Here is a 22228-nt window from a genome sequence, read left to right as displayed (position 1 = left end):
CCTGGCTGGCTGGAAAGCTTTGGGCTATGATACAGGTTTTGTAGAAGCTGTCTGAGCCTGAGTTTCTCCCTCCTTTTCCTCAGGTATGGACAATTAGCACTTTTGCTGAGAGTGAAAATAGGAGGCATTTCCCACCCACCACCTTTTTTTGTGTTTAAATTGACAGATGGCTAATCCAGTATGTAGCAGAAGAGCTCATCAACCACTTCCAATTCTCTGTTCTTTTAATTGTCATTGGGTGACTCTGCATGAGTCACTCAGATATTTAACATAAATGTAATTCAGAGAACCTGAATTCCTTAAAAAGGGAGTCAGTGAAAAGTGGCATGTCCTCAGCACAGAACAGATGTGGAGCTGTTGGAGAAATTCCAGAGGAGGCCACGGAGTTGGTCCAAGTGCTTGAGCCCCTCTGCTCTGGCAGAGCTGGGAATGTTCAGCCTGGAGAACAGGAGGCTCCAGGGAGACCTTAGAGCCCCCTCCAGTGCCTAAAGTGGCTCCAGGAGAGGGATTTGGACAAGGGCCTGGAGTGACATGAGTGGCTCCAGAGGGCAGGGTTAGATGGGATATTGGGAAGGAATTCCTCTGTGTGGAGGTGGTCAGGCCCTGGCACAGGGTGCCCACAGAAGCTGTGGCTGCCCCTGGATCCCTGGCAGTGTCCCAGGGCCAGGTTGGGTTGTCTGACTGACACAAGACATTTTTGATCTCCTGCATGAGCTAGTTTGATTGAGAGCCAAGAAATGTGATTTTGTAAAGTTTTTGCCTTTAACACATATGTTATACTTTTTACACTTCCCATTCAATTTTTTTAAATCAAGTTGTGGATTTATAATGGACTGTACTATACATTGAGCTAGAAAATGTCCTTTTAACAGGCGGCTATTTCAACTGAATACTTCAAAGCCAAGCAGAGCTTTCTACTATAAATGGTTCCTTTTGTTGTTACCTTTTGACAGAAATTAAAATCCAATCTTTTCTCTAAAGCCAAAGATGTCTTTGGAGAATAAATAAAAGAAAAAAATCTAAAGAGAAATAGCAGACTTGTCCTCTAAACGAGATTGGTATCTTGGGCTGTGTGCTAATTTTTGCATGAAAAAGTTTTCCAGGGCCTTTGAATGCTATTCATGTTCAGGAGAAGATAAAGAGAGGCTGGTTCCTCAATTACCAAGTTAATTTTTTCCTTCCTTTATAAGTGTCTCCTGATGTCAGCACTTGCCTTGAATCCTGGAGTACTCTGAAAGAAGTCTGGAAGTGACCTCTCGAGGTCAGCCCATCCATGCAGCCCAGGGGGCAGAGCTGGCTTCAGGGAGGGACCTTCAGTGTTCTCAGGGCTCATCCAGGCAGGGTTTGAAGGTTTGTGGAGATCAGTGTGTTCTCCTGGCAGCCTGTCTTGGGGCTCACCAACTTCAACTGTGAAAAACATTTTTCTACTACCTAGTAGAATGTAGCTATGATATTTTATGAAAAATCCTCTGCTAGGATTTTTCCCGTCCTGAGGAGCTGAGTGCCTCAGGAAAGAAATGTAAACAATAACTGTGTGCTGCTGTGGAATGCAACAGGTGCATCTTCCATTAGTCCATGTGGATTGTTTTCAATTAGTGACCAATCACAGCCCCCTGTGCCAAGGCTGTGAGCAATCACAGGATTTTGTTATGCATTCTATTCTATTCTATTCTATTCTATTCTATTCTATTCTATTCTATTCTATTCTATTCTATTCTATTCTATTCCATTCCATTCCATTCCATTCCATTCCATTCTTGTTCTTTGTAGCCTTCTGATCCTTCCTCTCTCTCTGTTATTTTAGCGTAGTTTTAATGTAGTATTTTGATATAATACATAACATAATAAATCAACCTTCTGAAGAAAATGGAGGCAAGCCTTGTATCCTCGCACATGAAAAAATCACCACAACAGTAGAAAATGTCCTCAGTGGAAGCTGTGGCTGTAGCTCCTTGTCCCTTCCCTTTCCAGTTCTGACAGGCCCTGCAGGTAGTGGAAGGGTGCAGCTCTCCTTGGGTGCAGTGTACCTGTCCTTTCTGTAGGCTGAATGAACCCTCTCCATCAGCCTCTCCACCTCAGCCCAGCCCTCTCACCCTTTTGGGGCTCTCTTGTGACTCTGTCATCTCCCACTGGCTGTCTCAGCCAACAAATCCTCTCCAAGCTAAAGCTGCTTTGAATTGCAGCAAATTTTGGGAAAACGTCTCCAGATCTCCACCCCAAACTGAATTTCTTCCACTACCTTATTCCAGTCATGTTGAAAATCACGCAATGAGACATTTATGGGATTTGCATGAATTAAATGAATTCTTCTGTTAGCCATTGATTAATTAAAATCTGATTGAGACTTTGACCAGTAGTTTGCACTTGAATCTAAAAATTAGAACATTTTTTTGGTTTTAATGTGTTAATTTACATGAGCTCAGCAAAGAAAACATTCTTTGTATCAAAAGCTGCTGCTTGTTATTCCAGCCATGCTTTGCCTTCTCAGGCGAGACAATAATTATTTGCCATCTCACCAGTGCTTAAGCTGAAAGGAAGATAAGGAATGGGAGTATTTGCACTGAAACTGCCCAATCTCTACATTCTACAATGCCTTTTCCCCCAGTTGCCTTATTTTGAATATATCCAAGGATATATTCTCTAATCCAGATTGTAATAATCTGTTTTCTGTGATTTTAATTGTGATTTCATTAATGGGAGATCTCAAATGCTGAGGATTAAATCCTTTTTTCCCTGCTTTTTGGGAAATTATTTCTAACTGTGTTGTCTGCCAGAGCAGCACAAAGGACACTGAGGTTCTGGCAGAACAGAGTAATTTTTCAGAGTTCAGTGAAAATGTGACAGATGAAACAGCAGCAATAATAATACAGAATGTTCTGTCAATGGAAATTTATATTTAAAACTCATATAGAGGAACTTTTTTCTATATCAATACAAAAATAAAACATGTCAATCAATGCCAAGTGATATAGTGTGTTATTTCATAATTTCCAGTTGCAAGGAGCTTGTTCTTCAGGAGCTGCATTGATAACACAGCAAATAAAGGAACTTCTATCACTTCTGGCATTTCATGAAACAATGGTTTTATCAGCTGGAGGGAAGATAAGTGTACCATCCTTGCACTGAATTTTAATTTGCTTTAAAGTGCAATGATTTCGTGTTTTAAAGTTAGTGAATGTTATTTTGTACTGAGATAAGTTTCAGTGGGGATTTGTTTAAAATGACAGTTAAAACAAAGATATAGAAAATCTCCACCGTAAAGAATTTATAATAGTAATAAAGCTTTGCATTCTTGAAGATCCCATATGTAAGCTGATCAGATGCTGTAGTTTGAGATTGACAGGCACTTCTTCATCTAAACCAACCTGATTCAAGCAGGCCCAGCTGAGATGGGGTTGGGTTATTCCCCACCTGGAATTCTCTGTACAATTCCCAACATAAAAAGGACATGGAACTGAGCAGAGCTGGGCAGAGAAGCTTCATTCCCCTGCCACCATGACTCTTCCACATGCACCCTTGGCCTTCCTTGTCCAAAGCTCCCCAATTATATGACCTTAAACTTGATGCAGTTCATTGGATTGTCAACGAGTTAAAGAAAATATTGGGAAAAACTGATTAGATGGCTGAGGTGTGCTGATGGAGTCCCGTCAGCTGTGATAAATCACAAGATAGTTCCACTGTGATGGGTGAAAACATCTGTGTGACACAAGCCAAGAAGAGCCCTGTGTTAGGTTGGTATTATGAATAATAATAATAAACCCTGTCAATTTAAAAGAAAAAAAAATGGAATATTTTCATTGAATATGGCACACAAATAGTTTTTAATTTGGCCACTACAATGAATGAGCTAGAAATAATTTTGTAAAATTAAAAGCAGATTTAGAAAAATCAGTGGTATATTTAAGTATCTGAAAAACTTGCAGTATGAGGATATGGAAAGAGAGAGAAAGTGCATGACAGGTAATGAAGCTTTTCCAGAGGATCTTCTGTATCCAGTGGCCTGCAGTTAAAACAAGGGCTCTGTCATATATCAGATTGAATTCAAGAATGATTTTGGGTTTTTAATAAATGCATCTCCCTGCACAGGATCAGATGGATAAACTCCACCAGGTTCCTATAGGGTCTTACCAAAAATCACTTTTAAAACTTCATCTTCTTTCTGCTGCTTTATTTTCCATATTATTGAGGGTTTGTTTAAACTTCATCTGGTGGGGAAAGCATGCCTGGGCAGGGAAAGGCCATCTGGTATCTGGAGAAAAGATCTCTGTTGTTTTCCTGGAATGGAGGAAACATTTATTGGGCAAAATAAAAATTGCAGCCCCACAAGGATTCTGAGCAGATGGGAATGGCCTAGAGGTCTTTGCAGGATTTCCTGGATGTGGTGACTGTAACTGTAAGTAAAGGTGAGATCACACTGTGTGTTTCCCACCCCAGAGCTCTCCACTTTAACAGAGGCACCAAATGTACCTTTCTGTCACATTTTTTGCTTATTTGTGCTTTTTTCTTTCAAGCTTTCAGTTCGGTGCTAAAAACCAAAATTCCCGATCAAGTATGGAATCACAGAGCTCACCACTTCAACAGAGGCACCAAATTTACCTTTCTGTCATGGTTTTTGCTTATTTGTGCTTTTTTCTTTCAAGCTTTCAGTTCGGTGCTAAAAACCAAAACTCCCGATCAAGTATGGAATCACAGAGCTCACCACTTTAACAGAGGCACCAAATTTACCTTTCTGTAACGGTTTTTTGCTTATTTGCTTTTTTCTTTCAAGCTTTTTGGTGCTAAAAAACAACCAAAACTCCTGATCAAGAGTGGAATCAGGCTTTTGATAAATACTGCTGTTTATGTTTCCTGTGGCTCCTATTGCACACGGAGGCAGTCAGGGATCTCTGAGGCGTGAAGGAGAAAACGAGCCCAGTGTCTGCCCCAGGTGGGGGGCAGCCCGGCTGACGTTTCCATTCCAAACTGCAAAGCGCTTTTCAGCCTCACCAGACAAAGCAAATCCTAAAGTGTGAGCTGCAGCCAGCCTTTCCCCCCGTGGTGAGTGATGGGCTGTTTTTGCTTTGCAGAGCTCGGCGGTGACGCAGCGCATCAGCCCCTGCTCCACGCTGACCAGCAGCACGGCCTCGCCGCCCGCCAGCAGCCCCTGCTCCACGCTGCCCCCCGTCAGCGCCAGCGTCACGGCCAAGGACTGCACCTACGGGGCTGTCACCAGCCCCACGTCCACGCTGGAGAGCAGAGACAGCGGCATCATCGGTGAGCATCATCGTGCTCTTCATCCTCCTCTTCCTCCTCGCTGCTGCTGGCGGAGCCCTCAGTGTGCTGGGCTGCTCTAACAAGTAGTCAGAGAATCCCTGGTTTGAGTTGGAAGGGATCTTAAAGATCATCCAGTTCCACGCCCTGCCATGGCAGGGACTCCTTCCACTGTCCCAGGTGAAGTCCTGTCCAGCCTGGCCTTGGGCGCTGCCAGGGATGCAGGGACAGCCACTCTGGGCACCCTGTGCCAGGGCCTGCCCACCCTCCCAGGGAACAATCCCTTCCCAGTATCCCATCCAGCCCCGCCCTCTGGCAGTGGGAGCCATTCCCCCTCATCCTGCCACTCCAGGCCCTTGTCCCAAGTCCCTCTCCAGCTCTCTTGGAGCCCCCTTAGACACCAGAAGGGGCTCTGAGGTTTCCCTGGACCTTCTGTTCTCCAGGCTGAAAATCCCCTGCTCTCCCAGCCTGGCTCCAGAGCAGAGGGATTTCAGGCATGTCATCAACTCAGTGATGCTCTGGACTCACCCCACCTGTTTCATGGGGACCCCAGAGCTGGATGCAGTGCTCTACTGAGATAACATTATTTATCTGTATTTGCTAATTAGGGAATGGTTTTACATTATTCAGGTTTATACTGCAATGACCAAGGTTATCTGTACCCCTCCATCTTCCATTCCTCATAGGTAAAACTATATAGTAGTTGGTGAAAAGTGGGATGTATGAGGTTGATAACTTCACATCAATTAATTTACTTTTGGAAATTGTTTAAATGGTGCAAGAGGAAGCCTTGGGCAGGAGGAGCTGAACTAAATTATCACAAATTTCAGTGAATTTCGGTAGGTGCTGTAGCAGGTTTCTCATTTGAGTGATCTGTTGCAGGTGTAAAGAATCTGAAGAAAATATACGCAGATTAATTTTGTTCAGTACCTGTCCAGGCACAGTGGAAAACATTAATGTTTGTATGATATCAAACAGGATGATTGTCACTTGGGTGTCTTTGCTATATATTCTAGGTTGAGTATTTCCCCAGCTTAAGAAGATTTTATTTTGCTAACAATTTATGTAGTGTTTTAAAAAAAAAGAAAGGCAGGTTGATAATTTTGGGAGGTTAGTTGCACTAGTGGTTAACATTTTGCTTGGCTGATCAGGGAATCTGGGCTTAGTTCAGCTCCTGGATGCCACAGCAACCCTTGCAGCACTTCTGCCTGCATGATCTTAAAATGCAAATGGGTGAGCTATTCTGAGCTGTGTGCCAAAGTAGGTTAATGAATCCTGGGCAAAGTCACTGCAGGATCCCACCCCCTCACTTCCCTGCTCACCATATCCCACCAGCAGAGCTGCAGCTTCTCCCACATCCAGCCCCAAAGCTGGGCTGGGCTGAGGGTCACAGTGAGCACACGTGGGTGTTTGATCCCAGCTGGGTCCTGCCTCTGCCCAAGCTGTCACTTGGTTCTAAGAGCTGAGCAAAGGTTGAAAGGATTAAAAAAAAAATTTTACAAGGTCCAGATCTTCAAAATTCAGATATTCTTTATTTGTAAAATAAAAGCAGTGGGAATGGGGGAGAAGGTGAGACAAGAGCAGAGGTAGGAGCAAGTCAGCCCTTTCTCCTGATGCCATGGAATCCTTTCCATATAAAACAGAATGGCTGGTGAAAATTCTGACCTGACTGTAACCTCTGAATAGCTTCCAGGATTTTTTGGCTCTCACTATGTAAAAGCAGCCAACTGTTAATGTTCAAAAATCTGCTACTGAAAAGAAAACTGGTCAAAGAATCATGTGCTGCTCTGAGGGAACTTTGCACCTCACAGCCCCTCCAGTGTGAGCTTGGAAACTTTGCTGCTGGAATGCAGCAGAATACAGGCAAACCTCCACCAGTCTTAGCAGTCCTTTGAAATAACCAGCAAACTTTTCTTGCCAGTATGCAAAGCTTATCCAAGTGAAGTTCAAGCAGCACTTTATATCATTAGCAGCATTCTCCTGAGGAGTGGCTGTTTTCCATGTGGCATCCTCCTGTAGGAGTGTGTTCATACCCCGAGTTGAAATGGGGCCACGCTTTTTCCCTGTGATGATCTGCACTCTGTTCCCTGCTGAAGTGTCAGGGGATCATCCTGTGCAGGGACATAGCTTTGAGGGGAAAGCAGCTTCAAAGGGAGCACTGGAAGTCCTCTGGCCCCGCTGCTTCAGTGAGGTGCACGGGTCTGGTACTGTATGGACAAGATGTCTTCACTTAGATTTTGTGTATTTCCTTGATGGAAAATAACATATAAAATAGCCCTGTTCCCTCCTGGGAATCCCTGGCCTGTAGCTTCTTCCAGTTACTCTTTTTTTTTTTGCTATTTTTTTCCTTTTATTCCTAAGCTTTCATCAAGATGCTGCCTTCTACAGATGTATGTGTTTCTGGGTTAAAAATAGGTTTGTTAATAAATTTGTCCAAGTGCCTGCTAAGCAAAATAGATGCTGCTAAGCAGAATAGATGCTGCTGACAATGAAACAAGATGGATTTGTTTCCAACTTCATCTGCTTTGAGAAGGGAACAAAGCTCAAAAGACACATCAAGATAAATTTAACTCAGGTTAAATATTTTTGTGATCTTACAGTTAAAGCATTTGAATTCTGACATTCTCATCAGTATTATGAAATGCTCTGTTAATAATGAATAACATTTCTGAGAATTACAGATCTTTTTCTGACTCCCAATGGCTTCTAGTTGGGTTCATTCCCCAAAGAGAGTTGATGTTTTGGTAAAGATCATTAAGGCTGCTACCTCTATTAGAGTTGGGACCTTTTTAACAGATTTCTTTCATGGTTACAGTAGTGGAGTGTGCTTAAAACAGTAATTACCTTGTTTCTGCAAGTAATAATCTGCAGTTTCTAAACAGAAGCTGTGCTAGCTGTTCTGTCTCACAGTGCTTGCAGGGAGCTGGGCCCAGGAGGTGGAAGGGTCTGCTCTCCTGCAGAACTGTTTTACCCAGACCTTGCATTTCCAGCCTGGGTAGCAGCCAGGATAGAGCCCTGCAAGGCAATCATCCCATTTGTCATCCCATTCTTTATCCCATTCCTCATCCTGCTTGTCAGCTGGTGCAGCAGGGAATTCAGATTTAGCACAGAACGGATTTAGGGTCAGGTGATGCTACTGTCGAGGTATTTTTCGTTATGTTTTAGGACATTTTGCAAGCTCACCATGATTTATAACACCCCCAGGCCTGACACAGAAATGGCTTTACCTGTTTAATGTCTGTCTATTTGTGGGATTGTTTATGTGAATTAAGACAACAATTGTAATTGTCTTTTTCTCCTATTTGAGACCACTGTTGATAGAGAAGTTAAACATCCAGCAAGTGGTGTGGATTTTGGCCTCAAGCCTTGAGCAGGACAGACCTCAGGGCTTTTGGGGTTGTTTTTTTTTTTTTGTATGGAGATGCCATAAACTCACTGCCTGGTGGTGTCCAGCAGAGAATAATGTTCTAAAGGGCACCAAGGTTTTTGGGGCACAGACAGCGTGTGACTGCACGAGGCTGCTGCTGGCCCTTGGGAACAGTTTGGACTTACACTTCCTGCCTGCCAAATTTTTCTGTTTGGCAGCTGGAGTGGTCTGGGGTGATGTGGCTATATTTAGGTGTATCCTTCTGTGGCTGAGTTTATGGAGGCTTATGTAGATTAGGGTAAAAAATTTATTTCACTCCTTGCCAACTTGTACGTGTTAGCTGGGACATCTCTAATGAAATGAGGCAAGAGGTGCTGAAGTGAAATGAGGTTAATTCAGGCTGGGTTTGGAGCTCGTTGCAGTGCAGCATATGAAAGCTCATTGCTTTGCCGCAGTTATTTCTTTAAATCAACAAAATCCCTGTTTCTTACTTGAGGCACTATAAATCTTTACATATAATTAATGATACAGATGTTGGTCACTGTCACGTGGGACCTACAAAAACTGCTTCTCCCACAGTTACAGCTGGAAGATGAATGTAAAGGTTGATGTTTTCCAGGCATGGTCTTTGCCTCAAACAGAATTGGATGGGATGGTAAAAATTCCCTTGCGTGTTTGACTAGAAACACATTCAGTTGAAAAGCACCCAGGGCATAGGCCAGCTTGCTGCTAAATGAGAAATAATATTTGTGGCCTGTAAATATACAAAACTGTCTTGAGAAGTGTAGTGCAGTTTGTAGTGCTGAGGTGCTGTCTGGGGGGGCTGCTGCTGCTTCAGTACAGCTCTGTTATTTCCCCAAAGAAATTAAAATATTTCACCCATGTTATTAGCAAAAAGTTCTAATCAGAACTTCTGTTTCCAAGGGAAACGAGCCACATTGGAAAAGGAAAGTTTGACAGAGGAAACACAGGAGTAAATCTGGAGTGCTCAAAGCAGGGTGGGATTGTGAAGTGACTCCAGCACTTCTGGAGAGTATTCCCTCCTGGCACCACAGTCCATGTGCCTGCAGAGCTGCTTGGAGCTGGTGCTGGGTGCTGTGGGTGGGATCATGGACACAGAGATTCAGCAAATCCCAGGAAAAAGCTGCAGACAGGATTGTGGACGGGCACCACACTGCCTGCACACCCATCCGAGGGGCTTTCCATGGGATATCATTCATTATGTGCTTTCCAGCAGTCAGATGATCTGGATGCCTCAAATTCTGTCTGTGCTCACATTAAACAGCGTGAGACTGGAGACACAGCTATGTATCCATAAATACACAGCTCTATATGCACACATGTCTATATTTATGTCCCTGTGGTATTACTTGGGTGCTATAGAGAACCTCAGCTGTTTGTGTCAGGTTTCTCTTGTTCTGTGTGTGATTCACACACTGTCCCATCCTTCTCCATCCTTGCAGTGTCTTGTTTGTTCCCAGCTCACTGGTTGGTATGATCCAATGGAGTGGGGCCCAGGCAATGCAAGGTTCTGGTTTTGTTTCACCAGGGCTGCTCTTTTTTGTCTGGATTTAGCAATTGAAGAGCCTCAAGTGTCCTTCTGTAGCCTCCAGTGCCCCGGTGGGTTCCTGCTGTGGCACCCCCAGCGTGTCCCACCTGTCCCCTGGAGACTGGGGTTGAAGGATCTGCCTCTCTGCAGATGGCTTAAAGCAAAAATTCCTGCTCTTTGATGGATTTGAGTTCATCAGTTCATCATTTGATCTCTTCCCAGTTTAGAGCACGCTGTCAGTTCAAAGGTTGCAATTTTTTTTGAGCTTTTGATTAATGAGGTGTGCATGTGTTTAAAAATCATAGAATTATAGAGTGGTTTGTGTTGGAAGGGACCTTTAAGGACCAGCTAATTTCAGTCCCCTTGCAGTGTCCCCAGGTGCCACATCCACGTTTTTGGAATGTTTCCAGGGATGGTTATTCCATCACTGACCTGGAGAGCCTGTTCCAGGACTTCACCATCCTTTCAATGAAGAAATTTTCCCTAATGTCCAACCTTCACCTTCCTTGGTGCAACTTGAGGCTTTTTCCTCTCATCCTGTCAGAATGGAATGGAAAAGAAGGGGATGGGATGGGATGGGATGGGATGGGATGGGATGGGATGGGATGGGATGGGATGGGATGGGATGGGATGGGATGGGATGGGATAGAATAGAATAGAATAGAATAGAATAGAATAGAATAGAATAGAATAGAATAGAATAGAATAGAATAGAATAGAATAGAATAGAATAGAATAGAATATTTCACTGTCAGGGGACCTACAGTGATCACCTGATCCAACTCCCTGACCATTTCAGGGCTGCCCAAATCTTTGCATTTCCATTGTATTTATCTGCCAATCTGGTGTTCACAACTTTTCTCCCCTGAGTATCACTCAACATTTTAGTTGCAAGTAACGTAAATTTTTTTGAATTATCTTTCTGAAATGTGCTTTCTCCAGTTGGCACTGTGAAGGTGCAGTGTCTGAGCAGCTCTGGGGGTCACACTATGGGAGATGTGCTCAGCACGTCAGTTCATGTTGCTGACTCACAGCTAACCTGATGCTTTTGCTTTTTAATGGAAGTAAAATTATTTTGGTTTAAAATAGCTCCTAGAAGAGATTAAATCCATAGAGCCATCACTTCAGCATGTGCAGCAGCACTTAGATCATCCAGGGCTGTTCAGCAGGTAAATTAATCCACAGGGAACAGTCCTAAATATCTGATTCAATGATGAGTTTGCACATAAAACAGCTTTAGTGTAAACTAGAGAAAATTATGTTTAGAATGAACACAAATTGTTGATTAGAAAAAGGGGCAGCAGGACTTAATAGCTCTTTTTTCTTTTTTGTTGTTTCACTTAAAGAAAACTTATTTTGACACATGGTTATTTTGTTTTTCCTCAGTTTGATGTGTTGGAAGATGACTGATGTCAGCTGCTGATTTGTTTCTACAAAGACTAATTAGACACATACTGATATAGGCTTTTAAAATTAACGGATCCTAATGGATCAATGGGGATTTTTTTCTGTGAATAGAAAACATGGCATGCCTTGCCCTGCAAACCCGGTCTTTGAAATGGAGTTTTTTTATAGAGAATCATTTCACAGATATTTCTCAGCCAATTTGAGGAAGCAAGAGAAATGTGTGAATAGCTGTTTTCTGGTTTTATCTGATTTTCTTATCCTAAATCATAAATATGTTTACCTGACAGCAAGCCTGTGTACAAATGCCAACAAACAAATACCAGTTCTTAGCAGTTTCATGTGTTGGTTTCAAATTCCAAAATACGTTGCAAGCAACTAAATTTTGAAACATTTGATGGGATGCAAAAATACTGAGCTCACTCCTTAGAAAGAAACCCAATACTGATCAAGCCATAGAAATAGGGGTGAAGATTGAAGCTGTTGTGGGGTTGGTTAGGATGGATAAGGAAAAGGTTTCCCAGAAAAGCTGTGGCTTCCACTGTCCCAGGTTGCTTCCACTATCCCAGGTTGCCTCTGCCCTGCTCCTGGCAGTGTCCAAGGCCAGGGTGGGGAGGGCTTGGACCACCCTGGGATGGTGGCAGGGGGTGGCAGGGGGTCTGTAAGGTCCCTTCCAACCCAAACCATTCTGTGATTCTCCAGCACACTCAGATAAGCTGGTGTGAGTGTTGGGACCTTGTCCCAATTTGTGACTAAGATTATGACCTTGAATGAATACATTGGGCAGTAAAGATGAGAGAAAAGTCAATAGGCCAAAGGAATTTACAGCCAGGGGGTAACTACACTGTAATCCAGAAGAGAAAATACAAATGGGGAGAACATGGGGGTGTTCTGGATCAATTGAGTGTTGTCACTTCCTAGTAGGAAAGTCAATATAGCAACCATCCTCATCTGTAAAATGAAATAATATAGGGGAAGCTGAGTGGATCACAGTTAAAGCTTCATAAAAACTTACTGTCAGTCAAATGAGATAAGGAGTTCAGTTTCTGAACCAAACCATTCCATGGGGGCTGGTTGTTCAGGCAGGTCAGTGGAGGCTTCTCAGTGTCAGACCTTGTAAGACCTGGCAAACTTCTGCCAACATTCCCTGGAAAAGGAAAGGTAGAAACTGTGATGCCAATTAAAAGACATGAGGAGCCATGGTAATGTTTCCTCCTAAATAATTTCTGTTCTTTCTGGAATGGTGTATTTGAATACAATGCAGCACAGAATTTTTAATACTCTTTGTAATTACAAATGGCTTTTAACAGTATGAGCCAAAACATTAGAGCTTAAATGTTCTTTTAGAAGTCGTAAGCAGAAACAGTATCATTAAACTAAAATCCATAATCTCTGATTTATGCGGATATGGAAAATATGATGAAGATCATTTTTGGCTCTTGCATGGCTCAGCTCAGCATTGAGCAGCGTGTGTTCAAGCCATTCTTTCTTTGTTACTAATTCTGTTTATAATTTCTTCCTTCAAGCTACATTGACAAGTTACTCTGAAAATGTGGAACGTACTAAATATGGAGGGGAAAGCAGTAAGGAACTTGGATCTGGGGGGAACCTGAAACAGTGGCAATCCCAGAAATCCAGCATGGACTCGTGCCTGTACCGTGTGGATGAGAACATGTCAGCCTCCACCTACAGCCTCAACAAAATCCCCGAGAGGAACCTGGAGACAGTCCTGTCCCAGTCAGTGCAGTCAATTCCTCTGTACCTTATGCCACGGCCAAATTCAGTAGCAGGTAAGAAATTTATGTTTGTGCCTTTAGGTCAGAGCCAGACACAGCACACAGATGCCACAGCCCTTCTTGTGTTTCCTTATCCGAGAAGAAATCTCCTTCCTGGAGTCATCATACTTAAGAATGGCAAAAATGGGTTTTTGTTTGACTTACTGGTTCTAAATGAAAAATTCCTCCATGGAAAACTGTTTCTGATGGTGTTCAATGGTTATTTCAGCAGTTTATGATCACTTTCTTATAAAATTGTACAAGATTACAGGAGTATATGTTTAAAAAGAAAAAGCCAGATTCTTTACTGTCATTACAATGCAAATGTCTTGGGTTTAAGGTGCCATGACATCATAGCCATTCCTACTGTTTCAAAGGATTCATTGCAAGTAAAATAACCTCTCTCATGTTTTCTGAAGAGCTTAACAGCTCTGGAGTTAAGAGAATCGTGGTACTTTCTGTCTACAGAAGATCTGCTCTGGGTCCTGTTGCTCCTGGTGGACTGTGCCCCAAACATCTCACACCTCACTGCACCTGGCGTTTGCTAGTGACTGACATTTTTTGTCTTGGCATTAAATCAACATTAATTTCATTTACATTTGTGTTTGTTCTTTGAAACATTTCTAAATGATGCTGTGCCATACCTTATTGATGCCTTTTACCAGCCTGCTGAGCATTCCCCTGAAGCTGGTAACAGCAGGGCAGAAAAAAGAGATGGGATTAGAAATATTAAAGCTTTGCTGCAAAGCTGCTTGTCTGGAATTACTCCCTGTTCCTTTATTGCCCCATATTTTTTTCTTGCTGGGTAACTTCTCTGGGTTAAAACGTGTCTGTGTAGACATGTGGAGAAATCCACACTTTGAATTCTGAGTCCTGGCGGATACTGCTCCAGAAAACCCAGAGACACTTGTGAGAGATACCCCAAAGAGCCTGGGATATGGTCTGTTAAATCAGCATCCCTTGGTGAACCAGGCTGCATTGCATAACTGGATTAGTTTTCCTTTTTAATCCCGCTTTGGCCGGTCACAGACCTAAAAGCAGTGCAGAAATTAGATTTATAGATGGTGAAGTACAAGCCCAGAGCATGGAGGTGCAGCACAGACTGAAAACCTGAAATTCCAGGCTGAAGAGAGGGGATAGAAAAAACTCAGAAACTCTGCTTCCATAGCCTGCTTGCTTTGGATTAATTCCTTATAAAGGACACTGTGTAAACATCTTCCACAGCAAACAGAGTAGGCTGGACACCATAAATTTAAATACATGTGTGTTCATTTCATTGTCTTTGGAAGTTGTTGACTTGCTTAGTGCACTTCAAGGCAAATAGTATTTCAAGAGGAAACTATCTATCCAGTAAAATTCAGGAGCAGCTTCTCCTTCTAGATGTTTATTTTTTGGTAGAGATTTTGCTGCTTTGAAGTACTATGTCAGCTAACACAGTTCATGTCTCAGGTTAAATCATGGAAGTAAGTATGATGAGGATTCAAGATTTGCCTTAACATTTTATCATCAAATGATCACATATGAGCTTCTCTATGCTTATGGCACCAGAATATTTAGGTAGTGAATTTATATGGGTGATGTTCACCAAAGAGTTTAACCTCATTATCTTTGTGCCTGAATAATGAGAAAGGGAAGCCAAGTGTAGTTGCAGAGTTAAGTCTGTCTGCAAATGTGACATTGCTCAAAGAGTTAATGCTGAGCTGCCAATTCCATGTCCTTGCTCCAGTGACACACGTTGGGTAACCACTTGATAAACCAGATTAGTTGACTAATCCAACTGAAAATTAACCCACCAGAAAATAGGTATATTAATTTTGAGCCTCAAGGTCATCAATGTGGAGACAGTATAGCTGGGAATGGGGAAAAAGTTGCCTTTCTTTTAGTGGTATTCCACGTTTTAAGGTAATCATGAATTCACAGCTTTGCTGAAACAGGTTTTTCCCTTTTTTTTTCTTTTTTTTTTTTCTTAAAAACAGTTGAGCTTGTATAAAGTCTGTTCTTGGGAAGCAAAGCATAGCAGCACTTACACCTGCTGGCTTTTTTTTCCTCCTTTTTTTTATTTTTTTTAATATTCTTCCCAAATATCTTCCAAAACAGCACAAAACCACCCATTTTTATAGCAGCTTACAAAGTACAGTCACTAAATGTATTGTGCCCCTGCTGCCACTGGGCAGTTTACAACTGGGAGCAATTCTTACAACACATTCTTCCCTGTGAGGGTGGGCAGGCCCTGGCACAGGGTGCCCAGAGCAGCTGTGGCTGCCCCTGGATCCCTGGAAATGTCCAGAGCTGGGTTGCAGAGGGCTTGGAGCACCTTGGGATAGTTGGAGGTATCTTCATTTATTTGGGAACACCAACAGGAGACCAGACCAGAGCAAATACCAATGAAGCATGAGAAAAAAAATCACCAAAATGGTTCTTGGTTCACGTCAGCTCCGTTGTCTCGCGGTACTTACATCTCCATATATTCTCATTAAAATTTCATTAAAAACAATAAAAATACAGTCACCAGAGCATGAGATCCAAAAGGCAGGCATGATGTACCTCTTTGCTTTGTTGTGGCAGCCACCAGCTCAGCCCACCTGGAAGACCTGGCTTACCTGGACGAGCAGAGACACACTCCCCTGCGCACGTCGCTGCGGATGCCGCGGCAGAGCGTGGCCAGCGCGCGGGCGCAGCAGGACCTGCGAGGTAGGAGCACCTGGGGGCTTCAGTCCTGGGGGTGGCAACTTCATCCGTGTCTCTTGTCTCAGCAACCCCTTGTGTGAGGACACGAGGCTTGGCTCTGTTTTCATCAGAAGGCTGATTTGTTATGTTATATTAAACTACTACATTAAAACCATACCAAAAAAACAGAGAGAAGATCAGAAGGCTACCAAGACAAGAATAGAATAGGAATCAATAACAAAATCCTGTGACTGCTCACAGCCTTGGCACAGGGGGCTGTGATTGGTCACTAATTGAAAACAATCCACATGGACCAATGGAAGATGCACCTGTGGCCTTCCACAGCAGCACACAGTTATTGTTGACATTTCTTTCCTGAGGCTCTCAGCTCCTCAGGACGGGAAAAATCCTAGCAGAGGATTTCTCACTAAAATATCATGGCTACACATGTCCATGTGAAAACCAGAATGGTTTGGGTTGAAAAGGATCTTAAAGCCCATCCAGTGCCACCCCTGCCATGGCAGGGACGCCTTCCGCTGGCCCAGGTGCTCCCAGCCCTGCCCAACCTGGCTTGGGCACTGCCAGGGATCCAGGGGCAGACAGCTGCTCTGTCTCAGAGCCTCACCACCCTCACAGGGGGCAATTCCTTCCTAATATCTCTTCCAGCCCTGCCCTCTGTCCTGTCCCTTGTCCAAAGTCCCTCTCCTGCTCTCTTGGAGCATCTTTAGGCACTGGAAGATCATCCCAGAGCCTTCTCTTGTCTCTTCTCCAGGATGAATACCCCCAGCTCTCAGCTGGGCTCCTCAGGCTTAATAATTTTATAAGTTATTAAAAATGAGAAATTTTATGGACTGCTACTGTTTTGTCTTATTTTTTCAGTCAAGGCCAGGGATTGCAGTTCCCCCTTGCATTCTGCACTGTGCCAGTGGGGAAGGAGCCCAGTGCAGTGCTGGGACCACCAGCTCAGCCACTGCTTGTAGGGCTGCTCACAATGCCTGTATTCAGGCAGCTCTTTGAGTTCTAAAAAGCCTTTTGAAGGGGAAATTTTTGTGGTTCTTTGTGGCAAATTCCACAAACAAGACGTTAGCAATGAGAAGAGGAGCCAGGGCTGACATTTTAGTGTTTTGCTTATTATTCCCAGGCAGCTCTAGCTCAGTTTGCACCATCTCCTTGGGATTTCAGCCCACCCTTCAACTTACATCCCTCTTTTAATCTGAGCTCAGTCTTCCACCACGTGCTTGAGCTGTTACTGTGACAGTCCTGAGTCTGCAGCAGATCACCAGACTAATGCTTCAGCCCCATCATTTTTTGTTGCACAGATGAGTAAGTGGCTGAGAAAGCTCATTTGGATATTTTCAGGTTGTTTCTGTGCCATGGGACTGGTTTATTTTCCCCTGTGCAGAGATGAGGGGTTTCCTTTGGCCATACCTGAAACTTTCCTGTTCTCTAGGGGATTTTTGGAGCCCACCATCTTAGGGTGTGAAACTGGAAAGCACAGGATGGGTTTTCACCCAACATGCTCGACCTGGTACAGCCTGGCAGGACTTTCTACCAAACACATGAGCCCCCCAAAGAATGGGTTTGTGAGTTTTGGATTTCTGCAATGAAATCCTCCTGGCTGCTGAGGCAGTTCTAGAAGTGCATTAGCAGGCAGTAAGTGGAGAAAGCAAAGTTTGACAGACCAAATTTCCATATGTTCAGAGGCAGGAGCTTGCCAAGGCTGTGTAATTTGCAGTGATTGCATCCAAAACATTCAACTTTATTGTAGGAACAGAATCAAATTGTTTTCCAGACACACTTTTGAAACCCTTGTAGTACTACATATTTTCCTTCTGTGTTTTGGCTTTTTTTCCCCCTTTTTGTGACAGTTGCATGAGAATAGCAGCAGTGTTTCAATTTTTTTAAGTTTGTTTCTTATCTTACCTGAGATGCTGTGCTGTTGTTAAAAAGAGAGGGAGAAGAAGATGTGAAAAAGCAAACCATCACTATTTGGAAATGTTTTCATGTCATTGCATATGCAAGGGGGGGGCTCTTCCCTGAAATGCTGCATTTTGCAGCTATTGCTGTGAAATTGCATCAATCTGGACTGATACAAACTGCAACTCTTTGTTCCAGCTGGAAATCCTAAACTTGTGTTTAATTTTAATCTCCCTAATCTTGGCACTGGGCTGAAATTGTGAAGACATTCATGGCCCAATGTTGGGGGACCCATTACAGCCCACTGTCTGTTCCCAGTGTTCCAAAATCCCAGTGAGAGGGACTAAATGGGAGATTGTCTCTGCTATTTTTTGTTAAATCAATTATTTTAAGCAGGGGAGCAATAGAGGAATCCAACACTAAGAGTGTGATAAGGATTCATCCCAGTGGCAGCTTTTTGATAGGATGGGGAAGGCAATTTTTGCTTTCCCCATTTTCATCCCTGGGGATCTGAGGCTTTTCAGGTTGCTGTAACCCAAGGCACAAGCTGATGGCTGTGATGTACCATGGGTTTTCTTCTCCAGAAAGCAAAAGTGTTGCAGGATGGAAAGAACCAAGATTTTTGGGTGATGTTTGGGATGGAGGAAGGGAGAGTTCCAACTTCCCCAATATATTGTGGATCTGTATATGTAGTATGGCACTAAACGTATGTTAAGTTGTTTTTATAATTTTCAAGGGATTTTCCTCACAGTATGTGTTTAATACTGTTGCCTTGTGGGTAAGAGAGTTTCATGTGCTTCTTAGAAACTAAAAAATAGCTTAGCCTTTTTAGACACAGAGGCTGTGGAAAAAAAGGAACTGGTTTCATCCCATGTTTAAGATGACCCTTGAAAGAATCACAGAATCATAAAGGTTGAAATGCATCCAGTAAGTTCATCAAATCCAACCATTAAGCACTGCATAAGGCCACCACTGAGCCATGTCCCCAACTGCCACATCCTTTTAAATCCCTCCAGGGATGGGGATTCCACCACTGCCCTGGGCAGCCTGTGCCAGGGCTGAACAGCTCTTTAAGTGAAGAAATTTTCCCTCCTATCCAAAAGTTGCAGACTAAAGCAAGTAAAGGAAATAAAGTCAGACATTTGCTTAGTTTAATATGATACACCCAGATCTGGGTCTCTTGAATTGAAGTTTTCAGCAGCAGGGAAGAGCCCAGTTGCATATAGTGGGCAGTGTTCAGTTCAGTATTTTAATTTGTTGCTTGGGCTCTACAGAAGTTGCACAGTATTTCTTCAGCACCAGCACACATGGTCTGTTGGGGAGGTATTTCTTGCTCTTCTTGATAACTTTATGGTTCATTTCTCAGTGAAAAGAGAAGATATTTTAATTGCCAAACAGGAATATCCTGTCAACAATCTGCCTTAATTTATTTACTCCAGAAGAATTGAAATAACTTTGCTTAGATTGAATTAACACTTGGAGGTGCTGAGATTGTTGTGGGCTCCTTAGACTGAACAGGTGAACAGACATTGTGTGTCTCCATGTTCAGCCATCAGTTCTGTCTCCCAGAGTGCAGCATTCTGCCCAGGGCCTTCAAAGGTGGTGGATTTAAGAAGAAAATTAATTTCTCCAGCCACAATTTTTCCCCAGCTCTAAGCTACTCCCTGTAAAATCTTCAATGCCCTGGAAAATACTGTGGATGAGACAGATGCTTTCACAACAAACCTGTGGGTGATACAGAATTGTGTTGTGTTTTCACCTTTTGTAACAGAAAGATTTCTGTGTGAGATAAACATCCATTTCCAAACTCTGCTTTCCCATCTGCCTTGTATTTTCAGGGTGCCCCAACATTGAAGGAATGATGTATCTGACTCCAGGTTCTTAGAAAGCTAATTTATTATTTTATGATTAATATTATGTTAAGAATACTAAATTAAACGATACTAAAGAATATTAAAGAATACAGAAAGGATGCAGATAGGAGGCTGAAAGATACTATTGAAAAACTCCTTTGCAGAGCCTTAACACAGCTTGGCTGTGATTGGTCGATAAGTAAAAACAATTCACATGAAACCACCTGTTGGATAAACAACCTTCAAACCACATTCTAAAGCAGCAAAACACAGGAGAAGCAAATGAGATTTGCTGTTTTCCTTTTTCTCTGATGCTTCTCAGCTTCCCAGGAGCGAAATCCTGGCGAAGGGATTTTTCCAGCAAATGTGACGGTAACTGGACGTTGACATTCTTCCCGTGTCTCCCTTTCCAGTGCGCTTCGCTCCCTACAGACCCCCCGACATCTCCCTGAAGCCGCTGCTCTTCGAGGTGCCCAGCATCACCACGGAGTCCGTGTTCGTGGGCCGGGACTGGGTGTTCCACGAGATCGACGCGCAGCTGCAGAGCTCCAACGCCAGCGTCAACCGCGGCGTGGTCATCGTCGGCAACATCGGCTTCGGCAAAACCGCCATCATCTCCAGGCTGGTGGCGCTCAGCTGCCACGGCACCAGGATGAGGCAGATTGCCTCAGACAGCCCCCACGCCTCTCCAAAACGTAAGGGGTCTCCAAAATTCAGAGTTTTTACGTCAGCTTGTAGAGTGACCTTGGCTGAAATAATCCAGTTTCTCTTCAGGCCCAAGGAATCAGCTTAGTCTTTGTTGTCACGTCTTTGTTGTCAAGCAAAGGAAGGACCTTTGAGAAATGTGTCATAGAAGTCCTGAATGGTTTGGGTTGGAAAGGACTTGAAAGATTATCTGATTCCCACCCCCTGCTGTAGGCACAGGCGCCTTCCACTATCCCAGGTTGCTCCAAGCCTCATCCAGCCTGGCCTTGGATACTTCAGAGATGGGGCACCCACAGCCAAACCTGTTCCAGGGCCTCCCCACCCTCACAGGGAACAATTTCTTCCTAATACCTAATCTATATTCTTCCTAATCTAAATCTACCTTCCTTCAGCCATTCCCTCTTGTCCTATCCCTCCATGCCCTTGTATAAAGTCCCTCTGCTGTTACAGGAAGCTTTTATACTGCTCCTGTTCCAAAGCTGCTTTTTGAAGAGTCAGAATAGTCTGTCTCTGACTTGTCTGGCTTAGAAACATCACAGACTTTCTCTGGCTGGGAAGACTCCAGTTTTAGAATCATAGAATCACAGAATAGTTTGGGTTTGAAGGGACCTTTAAAGGTCATGTTGTCCAGTCCCCCTGCTGAGGACATCTCCAGCTGGATCAGGCAGCTAATATTCTATGATTATGAATCCATGCCAATGCATTCTTCTTCCCATACAGATTGTTTATCTCCTTGAATCATGGTGTAAATATTCCATGCAGGTCTCGAGCCCCTGTAGGCTCAGGACCCAAGATTGCTCTCCCTCCTCTGGTCCCATCCAATTCCCATCACTACACAGTGGCAGGTTTGCAGGTAGAGATGACAACATTTTAAAATCACTCAGCTTTCAGTGAGTGAGTAAGACAGGACTAAAAATACTGAGTTAGGTACCTGAAGGTATCTTTAAGGATGTAGGTCACTGTATCTCAGTGAAGCTGCAGTTAAATCTGTTTACTGGAAATGCTGTGCTCTTGCCCTGTCGGAAGAGCTGAAATGTCACCGGGATTGGCATGTTGAACAGTGTCACTTGTCAGAGCTAAATAAACAATGTGTAGTGAAAGCAGGGCTTGTTTCTATATTTTAACCACAGCTCTGCAGTGCTGTGTCCCCAGTCTCCTTAGGATGATGGTGGACATTAAAGATAAGGCTGTGCTAAACTCCTTCTGGACTAAAAGCTGGATTTCTCACATGGGGTGTCTTGCACCCTTTGTTCACCCTTGGTCCCCCCTAACAAATTGTTTAGTTCACTCTGGTGTGTCCCTGGAGTTGGAAGCTGAATGATTCCTCAGTGTTAGTTATTAGGATAGAAACCTTCAGAATCAGTAATTAATTAGATTTTATTTCCTAAAGAGATCACAAGTCTAGCTATAGAAGATAATAATTATTCTGCAAGATCCTTGTGGGTCCCTTCCAATTCAGGATATTCTATGATTCATCTCTGATTTTGTGATAAGTTTCTTTGTCATTTCTTTTTCCACATGCTGAAAAAAATCTATTATGCTTATTAAATCTATGCTAATTAATATGTGCTAATCAGGTGGTCTGACTCTGCTATAGCAGTTGTGCAATCAGCTAATTAAACTGGCTTCAATGCAGCCTCATACTTCTAATTCCTCACTCAGAAAATTAATACAGGTGACAGTGGTGGTATGCTCAGAATCAAGAAGGTGCCTCATTCTAACACATTGAGGGTTTAATTAT

At 43.2% G+C, this 22228-nt stretch overlaps 1 protein-coding gene across 10 annotated transcripts in view; it reads left to right on the top strand.

Annotated features, from left to right (window-relative positions):
- TANC2 (tetratricopeptide repeat, ankyrin repeat and coiled-coil containing 2) overlaps positions 1-22228 on the top strand; it is a 151976-nt gene that overhangs the window by 80355 nt on the left and 49393 nt on the right. For all 10 annotated transcript variants that reach the window (XM_064400126.1, XM_064400129.1, XM_064400133.1 and 7 more), the window contains 4 exons: positions 5067-5253; positions 13097-13360; positions 15911-16036; positions 20196-20477. In XM_064400126.1, the coding sequence (XP_064256196.1) occupies positions 5067-5253; positions 13097-13360; positions 15911-16036; positions 20196-20477 (859 nt within the window). The remainder of the gene's footprint in view (positions 1-5066; positions 5254-13096; positions 13361-15910; positions 16037-20195; positions 20478-22228) is intronic.

Source organism: Passer domesticus, chromosome 27 (assembly GCF_036417665.1).
Source record: "Passer domesticus isolate bPasDom1 chromosome 27, bPasDom1.hap1, whole genome shotgun sequence".
NCBI classification, from domain to species: Eukaryota; Metazoa; Chordata; class Aves; order Passeriformes; family Passeridae; genus Passer; species Passer domesticus.
The sequence above is the reverse complement of the archived record's forward strand: the minus strand, read 5'-3'. Positions and strand labels throughout refer to the sequence as shown.